This window comes from Gambusia affinis, linkage group LG19, assembly GCF_019740435.1.
Source record: "Gambusia affinis linkage group LG19, SWU_Gaff_1.0, whole genome shotgun sequence".
Classification (NCBI taxonomy): Eukaryota; Metazoa; Chordata; class Actinopteri; order Cyprinodontiformes; family Poeciliidae; genus Gambusia; species Gambusia affinis.
The window spans coordinates 9226953-9242037 of NC_057886.1; the positions used below are offsets into that span (position 1 = coordinate 9226953).

General features: G+C 37.7%; 1 protein-coding gene across 3 annotated transcripts; it reads left to right on the forward strand.

Annotated features, from left to right (window-relative positions):
- Positions 1 to 1607: 1607 nt before the first annotated feature.
- Positions 1608 to 12134, forward strand: pecam1a (platelet and endothelial cell adhesion molecule 1a). Of its 3 annotated transcripts, none has more exons than XR_006369132.1 (15): positions 1608 to 1791; positions 1909 to 1932; positions 2930 to 3223; positions 3824 to 4120; positions 4210 to 4470; positions 4595 to 4873; positions 6251 to 6550; positions 6639 to 6917; positions 7012 to 7144; positions 7857 to 7921; positions 8028 to 8090; positions 8174 to 8266; positions 8359 to 8415; positions 8970 to 9086; positions 9743 to 9997. XR_006369132.1 is itself a non-coding variant. In XM_044100889.1 (15 exons), the coding sequence occupies exons 1-15, from the start codon at positions 1737 to 1739 to the stop codon at positions 10863 to 10865; spliced, it is 2394 nt and encodes a 797-aa protein (XP_043956824.1). In that variant the 5' UTR covers positions 1610 to 1736; the 3' UTR covers positions 10866 to 12134. The 3 variants fall into 3 exon arrangements, 2 of the variants coding, with proteins under 2 accessions (XP_043956824.1, XP_043956825.1); XM_044100889.1 differs by lacking the exon at positions 9743 to 9997 and adding an exon at positions 10695 to 12134 and having other exon boundaries at positions 1610 to 1791; positions 8970 to 8992; XM_044100890.1 differs by lacking the exon at positions 9743 to 9997 and adding an exon at positions 10695 to 12134 and having other exon boundaries at positions 1610 to 1791; positions 8028 to 8081; positions 8970 to 8992.
- Positions 12135 to 15085: the final 2951 nt, after the last annotated feature.

The following is a 15085-nucleotide window of genomic DNA, read 5'->3' on the forward strand; positions in this document are numbered from 1 at the left end:
AACAACAGAGGAGGATATCTAAATGTGTGAACTCCACAAACACTGGTACATATGATGGTACCAGTATTTGTTTGTTTTTTAAGATACAAAAACTTTTTTTTAAAAAAATTATATACTTTTTTATTAAAATTAACTACCTTTCTATTATTCTGAGGGTAAAAGACTGATGTTATGTAAAAAGGATAATGTGTAGAAACGCTGGCTGTAACATAGCAATCTTAGGATGAGGCACTCTTTATGAAAGTGTTACCTCAAGTGTCAAGAAGTTAAAAAAATGCTCCCAATCTTTGCTAAGCAGTTGCTGTAGATCAGTTTTGTTGTGCAATGGGGCAATAATGGGAAAACAAAACCCTGCTTCAGATTTTATGTTTCCACCAGGCATTTTGGATGTTTTTAGGCACAGAAATATTCTCAATTTCATAATTTATTTTATTTAGATTAGACTCCATTCACCTAATTTTGTTTCCCTGGGTCTGATAATTAAACATTTTCTCCATCCGTCCTTCTATTGTCTTCTGCTTGACCGATGTCAGGTCACTGGGGCAACAGGTCCTGGAGGGAAACCTAGACATCCTTTTGTTTGGTTTTTCTCTCCAGCTTATTCCTTCAGGCCAGAAATGCTATAAAGTCCCTCTAGTATAATTTGAAACTGCACCTGGGTTTCCTCCCAGTGTCCAGAGAACCTGTAGAATGAAAATGCACTTTTTGTTTTTGTTTGTTTGTTTTTTTGTTTGTTTCATTGCTTTGTTTTTTGTTTGGTTGGTTTTTTGTGTTTGTTTTTTTTGTATTTTTTTACTAATTCAGGTCAAATTGGAAAATCATTATGTACAGTGGTGTGAAAAGGTATCCAGCACTTTACTTTGTCAACTGAAGTGTTTTTTTAGACAATTAAACATGGCTCACTCTGATTCTCTGTAATCACAATTAGTCATAATTAGAAATGGCCACAACATTTCCTCTTTAGATTGGGGCACAATTGGATTGTTTGTTTTTATTTATTATTTTTATATATATATATCCTTCTTCATGTTGTTTGACAGGTTTGAGGTTAGTTTCCAAACTCTATAATATATAACATTAAAAAATGTTTGGTACAAGCTAGTATATTGTTATACTAGAGTTATACAGTATGACACAGCTTATATTTCAGCTGCTGTTTCTCCAGGAAACAGAACTTTGTATTACATCAATCAATCTATCAATTTTATGTATAAAGCACCTCTGTGCTGGAAGCACATGTGGGGGGTTGTTTTAGGGAGATTGTTTTTTTCTGAACCAAGTTACAGCAAAGCTTCATGGTTGCAGCAAAATCCAGAGTTGTGAGTCATTGCTCATTTTCTTTGCTTAATAAAATAATAATTAAAATGCATTTTGATTCGTTCTCGATTGACTCAGTGTTTCACTTTAGGTGAGATTTAACTATTTCCTTAACACAAGCCTCCTGTGCCGAGACAAAACCAAGGAGGATATGAGTTCAGCGGGTTCATCTTTTTGTTCTCTCCTCTCTTCACAACTAAAGAAAACAGCAAAGTAATGCTGGGTTCCTGAGGAAGCAGGGTACGCTTCTGGGCAGTCAACGCTGATAAGACAAGCCACACGCCCCCACAGACAGTCTTCGTCTGCTACGCACTCCACTTCTCCCACTGCAAGGTCCTCCTCCGTCCCTTCCAGTGTCTCTTCTTCTGCTCACAGGAGTTGAGTTTTGATCGCACAGCAGCAAACCACCTTCACTCAGGATGGGCTCCAGACCCCCTGGACTGCTGCTGCTTCTCTCCAGCCTCCTCCACATATGTAAGAATCCGCTGCTGTGTTTCTTTATGGATAAAGAATAACGCATAATTAAAGCGAAATCCCTGGATTCTCACTTTTCTGTTCTCCTTCCTCTCGTTTCCTTTTTACCTAATACAGTGAAGTGTGCCAGAGGAGAGTCATGTAAGTATGGCTTTTTTTGTGTGTTTAAAAAGTATTTTTATGGTATTATCAATCCATCCAAACAATTTCTATATATTAAGTGTGAGATTTCAAAAACTTTCACATCATCGTAGTTAAATAGAACAAAAATAACGTGAAGAACTATATTTGTTCAAATTTTATCCTGTCAAAGCTTTTCTTAACATTTAGTCTTCTTAGTAAATCTCCGTCACACCCTCTTCCTTCCCGAAGGTCTTTGTATCAAGTCTTGGGCGTGCATCAAAAACACAAGCAATAGCTTTCTTATACAGATTTTCAAAGAGAAATAAAGAAAAAAATGTATCTAACATTATTTCACTTCAGTAAAAGAAGGAGCTTCATTACATAATTTCTTTTAGGCATGACCTTAAACTCTTTTTCCTCACTGTCTGAAGTTAAATCAGACCAAACTTTGATTGCTTTAAGTTAGTTAGAATCACCAAAATGATCTAAATTTACTACAGGCAACAATAATGAAATCGAAATTATGTCAGAGATTAAGATATTAATGTCTTCAAAGTCTTCCTGAGGCATAGTTAGGCTTGCTCTTTTGTCAAGTTTGTTCTAAAGTCAGGCTAATCGCTTTCAGGAAACTTAAGTTCCCTAAAAAGTATTTCAACCATGTAGTTTTCAAGACATCTGTTTAGTTTCCTTGTTTTTGCTGAGCTTAATTGTGATGCTAACCTACTTATGCTAAAAGTTAGTTTTCTATCTCTAACCAATGTAAAATATTACCTCAGTAACTAATAGTAGAGTGCCCAACTTATAATTATGTGTTAAAGTAATAGTTACTAAGACAGCTTGTTTCTGTAAAAAGAGGATCCTGGTAGCAGCACTTCTCAGGGAGACATAGGCCCAAACATAGTTTCCTTCCTTCCTTGTTGTGTTTGTTGCATCAGTCATTCTTCCTTTTTGTTTCTGACTGTTTACCTCTACTGTTTTTTTTTCTTGCCTCTGTGCACTTCTACGGGATCCACAGCATACATTATAGATACTGTTGGTCTCTCAATCCTGCCTAAAGACAATGTTCAGAGTGGAACCAAGGTGATGATTCGTTGCGACGCACGCGTCAGTTCCAGCAACATTTCTCATCTGGAATACCTTTTCAAGTTTAAACGGGATGACGTCGAAATCCACACAGCCAATACCACAAAAGACTCTACTTACTATGAGATCAACCCAGCCAGGGCAGTCGACTCGGGAAATTATCAGTGCCAAGTCTCTGTGAAGAACAAGCGCAAGCTCAGCAACACCAAGGCACTTGATGTCAAAGGTATGTTTACACAACCTCACACAAGCACTGTACATTTTTTAGTTAAAGCAACACGTCATCTGCATATAGCCTAATTTTAAGGGTTTTGTGAACAATTCTGTTTTGAGGGATTAATGCCAAAAATTAGCTAAGACGCAGGTTTTGTATAAGTCCATCCTGGTCCAGGTTGATAATATGTGAAGTCATATAGATTATTTAGACACCTTTCATCCATTAACATAAAATTTTGGGTTATTTTCCAAATAAGAATGGGCAAAGCATTTTCCTTAGGTGTCAAAAGTTTGTACGACATTCCCTCTGACCTGAAGATGTGATTTTTAAGAAAGGCATCTACACAAAGTATTGACTCAAGGAGGCTGAATACAAATGCATGCCACACTTTCACAATTTTCATTGGCAAAAAAGAGAATAAAACCTATTCTTCCTTCCTTTTGACAATCATCCACTACTTAATGTTAGTCTTTTTCTAATCTTTATGAAATATGCAAAAGCTTTTAGTGATCAAATATATTTTAAAAAATTTCTTCTGTGTGACTTTTGTAAGGTCTGTGTATATGTTTCAAGTGATTTTCACTGTCTCTGTGGGCTTCCTGCTTTCAGGCCTACAAACCCCCATTCTTCATCTTAATAATTCAGCACCCTATGAAAGTGAGGAGTTCAAAGTCACCTGCAGTGCTCCAGATGAGAAAGGAGGTCTTACATTCAACTTTTACAAAACATTTGGAGATGGACAGCCTCAGCGGATAAAGAAGCAACAAACCACTAATAATGTTCTAGAGACCACTCTGACACTCAGCCACATAGGGGACTGCTTTCTGTCCTGTGACTACGAGATCAGTTTGGTCTCAGGTCCCACAAGCTCTAACATCAGCAATGAGATTCAAGTGAAAGTCAAAGGTATTTATATGAAGTTGAAGTTTTCCACTAGACACAAATGCTTAAAGAGAAAATGAGTGTGCCTTACATTTTTAAATTATGCTTTACAGAGCTCAGCATCATCCCGGACATGACTATATTACCCAACGATATCTATGAACCAGATATAGTAGAAGTGACCTGTAAAGTACAGATTCATTTAGCAGACATCGAAATATTCCTTGTAAAGGACCGGACTGTTCTCAGTAGAACCACGGGTAAAACTCTCATTCATCGATTTAGTCCAAAACCGACAGACTCTGGAGAGCTTGTTTGCAAGGCAGAGTGGAGAAACGTCCAAAAAGAAAACTATAAAACCATCAAAATCAAAGGCAAGTCAAAGTGTCCTCTTTACTAAATGCCTGATGTAGCACCAGGTAAATTGTTGCTGCAACTAAACTATAAACGATGACAATTTTTGTATTGTGCATGAATTTTGTTCTCTATATCCAACAGAAGTATTTTCAAAGCCCCAGCTGTATTTGGAGCCCGTGGACCTGTTTGAAGGAGAATCATTCAGACTTAACTGTTCGGTCAAGGTTTTTTTTCCTGAGATGATTGGTAAAACTTTGAAATACCACCTCTACAAAGATGGCACAGAATTGATCAGTTCAGCCACATATGCTGCTGTTGCACACCCTAATAGTAATGGAAACTACTCCTGTAAAGTTGAGGGCACTCGTATTTCAACCCCTCTTCATAAGGAGAGCGAAGCAGTTATTGTTAAAGCTAAAGGTAAGTCCTCTGAGGTATGCAGTTTTAATCAATCCAACGATTCTCACGTACTAACCACATTTATTAGAGATCAAAGCGCAGATCAAAGCCCTTTAGATGCCCCAAATTATTGGCAGATTTAAATTTAGCGTACAGATTTTAATTTTAACTAAATTTTTCTTTTACGTTAAAATTTTGGAGTGTACCATCCAGAGGGCTAACTTTGATATCCCTCTGGAATCTGTGAAGGCAGCTAAAGATTATGGTAAAGGAAAGACTGGAAAGACTTAGAGTTTATTACCAAAAATAAACTGTCAAAGTACCATGTGAAAATTTACAAAAAGCTGGTCAGCAATTGTTAAAAGGTATTGAAGGTACTGAATGATTTAATTCTAGTCAAGGTTTTGTCTTCTTATATCGGGAAAGATAGAGATAATTCTAGATGCATTTTTTAAAATGAATATAAAATAAACAAAAGCAGATAAATTATTTGCAAGTTGCTTTTTCGTAGTTCTAATATCATTTGAGGAAAGTATTTCTCATTTTGCCAAAACAAACTTTCTGGCAGAGTAAAAATGATCTTATTTCTAGATTTGCCAGACAATATTTTAACCTAAACTGTAACATCACTGAATTGACATTACAGGACTATCAAAACAGTTGGAACCAGATTTTGTGCTTAGCTGGTGAAACTTAGATGGTCTATAAATTGAATATACAACCGGCTGATATATTTCAGTATATTAGTGTACTGTGATGAGAATGAATTACCACTAATGAAAACCCCAAATTTGGTCTATTAGATTTTCTGCTTGGTCTATTTCTGTTGTACTTGCAGCACAATCAAGCAGATTGGGTTTATAGTCATACGATAAACAGGAAATAGTACTACTGCCAGTGTGAGCATGTACCAAGTCCTGCTGGAAAGCAAAATCAGCATCTCCATAAACCTGTCAGCGCAAGAAGAATACAAAAAGTGTTCTGGTTGTCCAGACCTTGAACTTGATAAAGCACAGTGGGACAAAACCAGGAGAGGAGACGACTCCCCAAATCACGACTGACTGTTGAAACAAAAACTGAACCTCAAGCAATTTGGATTGTGTCCCTTTCCAATCTTCCTCCTAACTTTTGGGACCAAAAGTTAGGTCAAGTCCCTTTTCTTATTGTTAACACACCTTTGACTGTGTTCTGAAGCTGCTTAACAAAAGTAATACAGCAATTGTAGCTCGGGTCCCGGTGACTCATGAAGCACTGACTCCAGTTCATGTCCACTAAATCTCCATCAAACTACTGGATGGACTTAACTGAGTTATTGTATGAAACAAAACAGCTCAGGCTTTAATCATTCAGTGAATGAACTGTCTTTCATTCTTTCCTTTGTCTTGTTGTTCTTCCCAGTCCCTGTTTCAGATCCTGTGCTGAGTGTGGTCGGGGGCAAAATTCTTTTAGGCAAGGAATTCCAACTGATCTGTCACAGTCACACGGGCTCTTTTCCCATCAAATACACCCTTTTTACACATAATGGGAGGAAGATGAGCAGGGAGGTGAGCAGATCTGAGGACCGGGCTACCTTTGACATACCTCCAATTTACAAGATCTCCGATTTAAAAACTTTTCTATGCCATGCAAGTAATAATCCACGTACACCTTCTAAAAAAGCTTTAGGGCAGCTTCTGCTGAAGTCAACCAATATTATCGGTAAGCTGTATGCAGTAATATCATAAATGTTGCTTTTTCAAATTGTTCTCAGAACATGCGTATTTCTAACACATGTTCTGTTGCTCAGAGCCCATCTCAAAACCAGAGCTGACCATTCATCCCAGCCAGGACATCACTGAGGGACAAAGTATACAACTCGTCTGCTCTGTACAGACAGGCAGTCGACCCATTAACTTCACATGGTACCACCAAGAGTCCAATGGAGCGCTGGCTTCCCTCTCAACCAACAAACTAGAAGAATACCACAGCATATCTAGCGCCAATAAAAAGCACTCTGGGAAATACTACTGCACGAGCACAAACCCAGCTAATGAATCCAAATGGAGTGAATCTGTCACAATCGAAGGTGGGTTACAGCATGTTAGCACGGTGTGCAAATTCTTGTAATTATGAGTGAAGTGTCTTTCAGTAATTGATTATGGAAAAAATGTGTTCTACAGTGAAAATGGCAGGGTGGAAGAAAGCACTTATCATTGTCTTCTGCTTCATACTTCTCCTCATCCTCTTCCTTGTGATTGCCTTAAAAACACGGCTTTTTCATTTTAAGAGGCAAAGAGCAGCGAACTTGTCAGTGTAAGTGGTATTTGCTCATGGACTTATTCAAATATCACCTCTCTTAAAGGGCATGCTTTATTATTTCTACATTTATTTTTGGACTTCTGACTCTCAATAGTTATAATTTATATTTCCATGTCCAAAATGGAGAACCATGTAAGAAAGTCTTAAAAAGAATTAAAAGAATGAAACCATGCAGGTATAAGACAAGTGAAAACACAACTGAGAAATGTTATATAAGGAACACCTAGTTCAGATATCAATCTGTCACACCATGTAAAAGAAAACAACTTGGAAATTTAATTCCCTTTAAGCCAAGAATATGAAGTAACTAGTGTTTTGCATTTTGGAGAAACCACCCGGTTCACCTACTCAGTATATGGCTTTTAGTTATTGTGCTCACACTACCATTATTTATGTTACAATGAAAACTACATAACGTTGAATCTATTCATTTAAGGAAGGACTTTTTCATCTGTTTTCTGTTTAAAACAGCTTCAGTCAACATCTTGTCATTAATAAATTGTAGTGTGATTACTGTTTCAAGAAGCCCTCCCCTTCAAAATGTGACAGAGAAGTGTGTCACAGTGCTTATCCGCTTTTATTCATGTTAGTACTGTTAAGATTTGAACATTTTGTTGCACAAAGCTATGATAAAATATGCTCGCTAAGGTCATTACATGTCTAAAACGCCCTCTGCTCATTGTGCTTTGTCTCAACCCAACCCCAGGAAGTCAGTCAGCACCAAAGTAGAGCGACTGAGTCTCACACAAGCTGAGGTCATTGATTCAAACGGTAACATTGGTCGTCCATCAAAGCAATGCAGTGGAGTGCAGTATACTGGAGTGATAAGAACGTTTTATTAATTAACACTGCTGATGTTTTTGTCTACCCTGTGCAGCCACCCCAACCATGATGGGAAAAAGTGTTTGGAGTGACCAGGTCTCAGGTTCTGGTGGGTATGGTGCGTCAACGGCTGTCATCTAAACATGTGGAATTGAGAATGCTATTTTAGAGAAAACTAACTTTAACCAAACTGTTGTGCAGAGTCGGATGACCAGAACAGCAGCATGTTACCAGAAAAAAAGACTGAACCTGAATATACTGAGGTTCAAATAAAAGATGCAGACCCAACCAGAGGTGAGAGATTGCATCCATGCGAAAAGACAAACACAGACGTAAATTTATACAGCAATATTCTTTTAAAAGTCTAATATTTTGTTTCATGTTAGCGCCGGCGAAGCGGGGCACGGACAACATCTACAGCGAAGTCCGCAACTCCCAGCAAGGTATGACAGTCATCACTCGCTTTAGTGAAATCCTTCTTAGCAAATCAGTGAACAGAAAAATTGTTGACATTAAGGAGAGAGAGAGAAAAAACAGGAAACAGGATCAACTGAGACTGTGGACATTTCATTGTTAGTGAAAGAATGACCCATTAAAAACAGTAGGCTCAGTCTCCAGGTGGCCACTTCCTGCTTTCGTCAGAGAGAACTTCCTGTTCAAGCAAACAGTTTGCGCTCTCATTCAAACTTAGTGACCAGCCGTTTGATTGTTCGATGCCAAGGAGACTACTGCTGCCCATTGTCTAGTAATGGGGTTGCTTTGTTGAATCAGTGACTTTTGCTGAAATTAAAGCGGAAACACTATTTCTGTACCCCATAAAATCTGCCTGTGTTTGAAAGCCGTGTAAGTGGCTACAATGCATTTTAAATCATCCTGAGAAGCTCCTTGTTTCCTGGAACTACTGTGCTGCTTGTGGAAATTATTATTACTAAGTAAGTCCTCCTCCATATCCTTCTGCTTTTGTTTCCTGAGAATGTCCTTTGGCTTTGTTTTGCAGGTGTCCCAGAGGTGCCTGATGGTGTAAGTGACATTTGGTATTAGTCATGCATGCACACCCAGACACATGCCGTCCTGATCCAGTCTTTGTAGTAATTTTCAGCTACGTTAGACAATCTGAGAGAAAGAAAAGTTGTTAAACTAAATTTTCAGATGCCAAATTGGTGGTCTTCAGAAGTGTAGAAAGATGAGGCTGTGATAAATCATGTCTAAGGTTTATTCACATTTTGTATGTGACAATGTATTCTGCACAAATAAGCAGACAAAGAAACACGTGTTAGAAGGAAAAATCCTCCCCAAAAGATAAAGCTGCAATAACCTGTCTGTGAGAGTATTTATGCCCTTAAATTTATACTTCGTTGAATCATCTTTTGATAATGTTTTAGCTTTCAGCATTCTCTTGTCAATTGTCTCTTTTGGGTGACTCAACACATTTTCTGTCAGATTTAGTTTTGAACTCTAGCTATGCCACTCCCAAACTTTACTTTTCCTCTTTTCATCATCGAATAAACCTTTTGGTTTATTTGACTACAAAGATAATCTGAGATTAGGGTCTGCTTGAGGCCGAGTCGGGTCAGACTGGATTTGACTCTGAAACGTTTTCGGGGTTATCAGGTGGTGATGGGGACCATTGGAAAGACTCTGTGGCTTCATTATGGGATCAGTGTACCTCTCTTTGTTTTGCTGTTAATGCAGCCGTTCATTGGACATGAATGGCTATATTAATGAAATAAGAGGGTTGATTTAAAAGTTTAATCAGGTTTACTTTCAGGTTTATTAGGGTCTTCTTGACCTTAATAAACCTGAAGACCCAGAAGACCCAGATCATTAACCTGCCACCCCCATGCTTCATAATAGCTGTGGTGTTGTTCGGTATTGGAATCAGCCTTTAGGGTGCCTGCTAAAGCACAATCTGTCTTGTCTTTTTATCAGTAATGGAGAAATGTCCAGTTTCATCAACATTATAAGGCGTCAGGTGAACTCAAATTCGGATTAATCGGAATCTTTGTAGCTGATGACAGATGACAAGACGAAATGATTTTTGCAATTTTTAAAATTCTTGTATTTTTTCTCTTCAACAGGTTGTTTTTGATTGAAAAACACCAGTTATATATATATGTCAAATTTAGTGTGAAGTAGTTTTTTATACCATAAAAACATGGAATTTTAACAAAGGTTCAGAGATTTATTTTTAAAAGCCAGTGTATGTTTTTATAATTTATGTCTTCTTTCAGTTCTCTAGCGTTTAATTGGATATATTTTACTTCACTAACAGTGATATGCAATTTAAACTTCTGCTTGCCACAAAAGCCTAAGCATGCTGCTTTGTTTAACGCTGGAAGATGCATTGTTTCTCACATTTCCGCAAGCTCATTTCCTCCACGCTTATCTTTACATTCCTCTTTTTTTTCAGCTAAAAGAGTTCAGAAGAGTTACAGGACAAAAAAATAATAATCTGCATTTAGGACTTTTTTCTTTCACCTTTCCATAATACTCATCTTGGTATTGCTTCTGCCTTACACTTAAAAAGTACACCATCAGTCTTCTAATCCTCAGCTATGTTTTGCAAGGAATATAACAATTTTCATCTGTTATTATTGCTGTTATTTAGTTCTGTTTGTTGACTTGTTTCTGATCACCGTTAAACATGATTTGTTAAAGAATCTTTAACTCTGAGATTTATTTTATTTTCACTCATCTTAATCTGAGTGTTGCGTTTCAACAGAAACCAGTGGAATATGCCCAGCTGAATCATGACGGAAATCACCAACCTGACAACAGTCAGGTCAGCGATCAGACCCTGAAGCGTGAAAACATAACCGACTCTGAAAATAACACTGATGTTTGCACTGGTGACCTAGAGGAAGGAACCTGTGACCCTGCGCCAGACTGCTGATGATCCAACAAACGTATTTGTTCCCCTTTTCACCCATCATGTTATTGCAGCTGATGTTTTTTTTTTAACTAGAAGAAGATGAAACCTTTTGCATTGCACAATTATATTCTTGTATTATTGCTGAATTCTGTTAAAAGGTTCCTCTTTTTGATCACATGAATAAAATGTTTTGCTATTAAGTGTCATGTTTTTTCGGCTTGAGAAACAGCACGTGTCTCTTTAAACTACAAAGACTAAAACTTAAACAAGACTATTAAGTGGAGGGCTTTGAAAATGTGTTCATCGCTCACATTTTCTACCATTTTAGATTTTCTTTCAAGCAAAATTCTTCAGATCATCCAAATATGTAATATTAGCAGTGGATAATTTGTTGTTTTTAAATGGTAATTTTATTTCTTAAGAAAAGCTATCCAGACTACAGCCTGAAACCTGGTTGTGTCATCGTTTGCGGCAACAGCAGTCAAGCATTTGTGGTGACGATTATGAACCTCACACATGATCGTCGTCGTCATGTTAAGGAATTTTGGTTAATTCTTCTTGGGGAGAAACCTTTTAACCCTTTCATGCATGAATTGTGATCCTCGTCTGTCTGCCATATTGATTTAACAAATTTTTTTTTTTTTCTGCACTTACAGCGGATGGCTAGTGATGTTGGTTTCTGAAAACCCGTCCATGTTGTATGCCAAATGTAGCGGGACACGCTGTACATTTTAATAAGGCCTCTGGGATCAACAAGATGTTTTTAGGAAACTTGAGAAGAGATGGGCCTTTGTGTTTATTTTGATCAGCTGGCCTTGGCTCTTTCTAATGAAGTCTCTTTCTCGCTGTTGAATCCTGAGCCTACTGAGACCTGCATTGATTTAGGTGTCGTTTCAGAATGTTTTGTTACCTTCTCGAGTCTTTGAAGAAACTTGGGTGGTCAACTACTTTTGGGATTTTGTCCATTTTTTGTACAATGGCATTTACTGTGGTTTTAGATTGATAAATGTCAACAAATTTAATTCTCACCTGCTCTTAAATTTCCTTAGATGAGTTTGCATGACGTGTTGTTTACTTCTTGTTGTAAGACAGGTTGTCTTTAAATGGGTTCTTGATTCTACAGTTCAGGCAAGATGTTATGTTTGGGTGTGGCTGGTTAGATTGAATAAAAAATGTGCCTGATTAGCGGTTAATTCGTAACCTAATGAGGGGGACAATTGTAGTTTTACACAGAGCCACTTTAAGTTTGACAAATTTATTTCACTTAATAAAAGAAATTATCATTTGAAATCTGCCTTTGTATTTACTCCCGTTATCATTGTCTGATATTAAAATTTATCTGATGATCTGAAACACAGAAAAAGAAGAAACCTTGACTGACATTCTGCAATGATTATTCACACCACTAGAGGGCATATTAGAGGCAGTTCTTGAGCTGAAACTCTCTTCTGGGTGTGATCGTCTTTAATATGATTAAGTCTGTCACTACACCCACTTTATCAGGGGATCAGTTTCATTTTCCATTATCTAAGCATAAACTAAACGACATAACGCTCATTCAGGTCAAAGCCAACAAGATTCAGGTCAATCCTGCTGGATCAGAAGGTCCTATGAGGACTGCTGGCAGAATTTAAAGGCTAAAATGCACTTAGGTGGAATTATAATTGTGATACCTAGAAATAAATCGCCTAACCCAAAAATGGTTAGTACCATGAGTATTTATAATTGACTGTACAGTATATGTTGCTAAATGTGGTGATTAGATAAACGTTATTACTTCAAGAAAAGGAAAACCAAAGATGAGTTTGTTTGCTCTCATCTATTGACCATCACTAAAAAAATAATTTAGTAAGACTTTACACAGAGCTCAAAGGCCTAACAGAATGTAACTTTGTGTTTGTCTTAGAAAAGGAGCAAGCACTTCTGGTCCTCGAGGGCCGGTGTCCTGCAACTTTAAGATGTATCTCTACTTCAACACACCTGAGTCAAATAATGAGGTCATTAGCAGGACTCTGGAGAACCTGACTGCACTTGGGAGGTGATTCAGCTGTTAGATTCAGGTGTGTTGGACCAGGGAGATATCTAAGAGTTGCAGGATACTGGCCCTCCAGGATCAGGAGTGCCCACCCCTGTCTTAGAAACCTAATTTTAGCAAGAATCCACGGTATATTTCACATTTTCGTGCTCCATTTCTCTATTGAGTATTTAAGGATTTTTCCTGTTTCCAATATTACTAACAGCTTATTAATTTTAAAATACAAAACTGCAATAGTCATAAACCTGGTTATACATGGATTAGCAGAGCGTATGTACTCTTCATTTAAGTCACTGCATCGTAGCTTAGCTCAGTGGAGGTTACTAACCTCCTCAAGTTATGCTTAAATAAACCAAAGACAGAAAAAGATCTTAAATATCAACTGCTAAACGAATTAACCAGCCATGTATTTCAGTATGTACAGTAAGCATGTACAGTGCAGATAATACATCATATAGCAGTGTAACAATATAAAACCTCTTTCTTTGTTAAATGCCAGGCACATTCTCTATTTGCACTCTATATATCTAATGATGGCGTTTTGATGAAATAATGTTTTCAGTCCAGTGTTTATACATTAAAACTTATTTGAAGAATTATAAAAATTAGCTTTTCTCTCACTCCCAAAAGGTTTAGTCAAGAATCAAAAAGTTAATGAAAAAGGAACCTGTTGGGAGGGCAGTTAAAAGCTTTATGGAACAGTTATTTTCACCAGGTTTATTCGGATAACTGTCAGGATCTGTGTTTTTCTATGTGTTTATGTTGAGTTTCTGAGTCTCCGTGTTGTCCTGTCTCCCCTTGATTGTTTCCCAGGTGTGTCTCATTTCCGTGATTACCCTCTGTGTATTTAACCCCACCTGTGTCCTTTGTTCCTCGTCGGGTCCTAGTCGAAGCTGTCGTATGTTGTCAGTTGTCCAATTGTTTTCCCCGTTGCTACGTGTGTTGAGCCCTGGCTCCAGTTCAGCAGTTCTGCTGGGGCTTTTGGACTATTTTGGATTGTGTGTCAGACTGTTTTAGGGCCTCATATTCATCATTAAAATCATCACTACTCATCTCATCCTGGGTCTGCTGTGTTTCCCTCACCGCTTCCACCACAACTCAAGACAATAACTTCTTTCCCTTAATGATTAAAATCATCTAACATATTCTGCCCTTCGCATTTATGCATGCTATCTTTGCGTATAGTTTTAGAATTATCTAAGTCTTTAAATCCGTAAGGAAGCAACTACTTTCCTAGATAATAAAACTTTCTTTACAGTGTAAAATAGCATTAGTAGTTTTGCGTATCTCTTTGAAGCACATTAGACCTTTCAAATAAGCTTAAAGACTTTTGCTAGTTCTCACTAAGTGCTGTAGAGCATCTGGATTATGGGAATCTCCTTTTCGACAGGAAACTCTGACAGAGTCTCAACAACAGATCAAATGTCTGTGAAAATCTGCAACACTCTACACCGGTGTAAACAAGGGCACTTCCACTAACTCACGAGCTGCTGTGACTTGTTCATTTGCATGTGTTATGATCTGTATAGAAGAAAGTTAATCTCTCTTTCTAAATGTGAATTTATTCTAATTACAGCAGGTTAAAGACATGCCAGGTTTGTACTCTTTCTTGATCTCAGAACTTTGTTTACCGAATGTGAACTGGCTTAATGAATCCATGCGTTTGTGGTAACAGAGTTTTACAATATTTTTTGAGTGTGTACCATCCCCTCGAACTTCAAACGGCTAGTCCACGCTATGATAAGGGTCCTTCTTGGCTGTATGGCGTCCACAGAGGTGCCAAAATGAAAACACACACGTGTAATAAAGACATAGCTGTACCTCATTCCACTCATGTTTTATTTGTCACATTACTTAGTCAGAAGACTGGACTTGACAGCAGGGAACAGTATATTCTGAACTTCAGGTACACAGTAATTGATACTGTGTTATGTAATGAGTTGTACAGCAACATTAGAAAGCTGCTGGAGTGCAATTAAACCTCAGGAAGAGAGTTTGCATTGGTGGATTAATGTACTAAAGATGCAAAATACATAATTAGCTGTCTTTGGAGGTATTGACTTGGGTTTGCTGCATTGCTCAGGGTCAACCCAGATGCTGTACACCACAGGTGTCAAACTCCAGTCCTCAAGGGCCGCTGTCCTGCAGTTTTTAGATGTGCCACAGGTACAAAACACTGGAATGAAATGGCTTAATCACCTCCTCC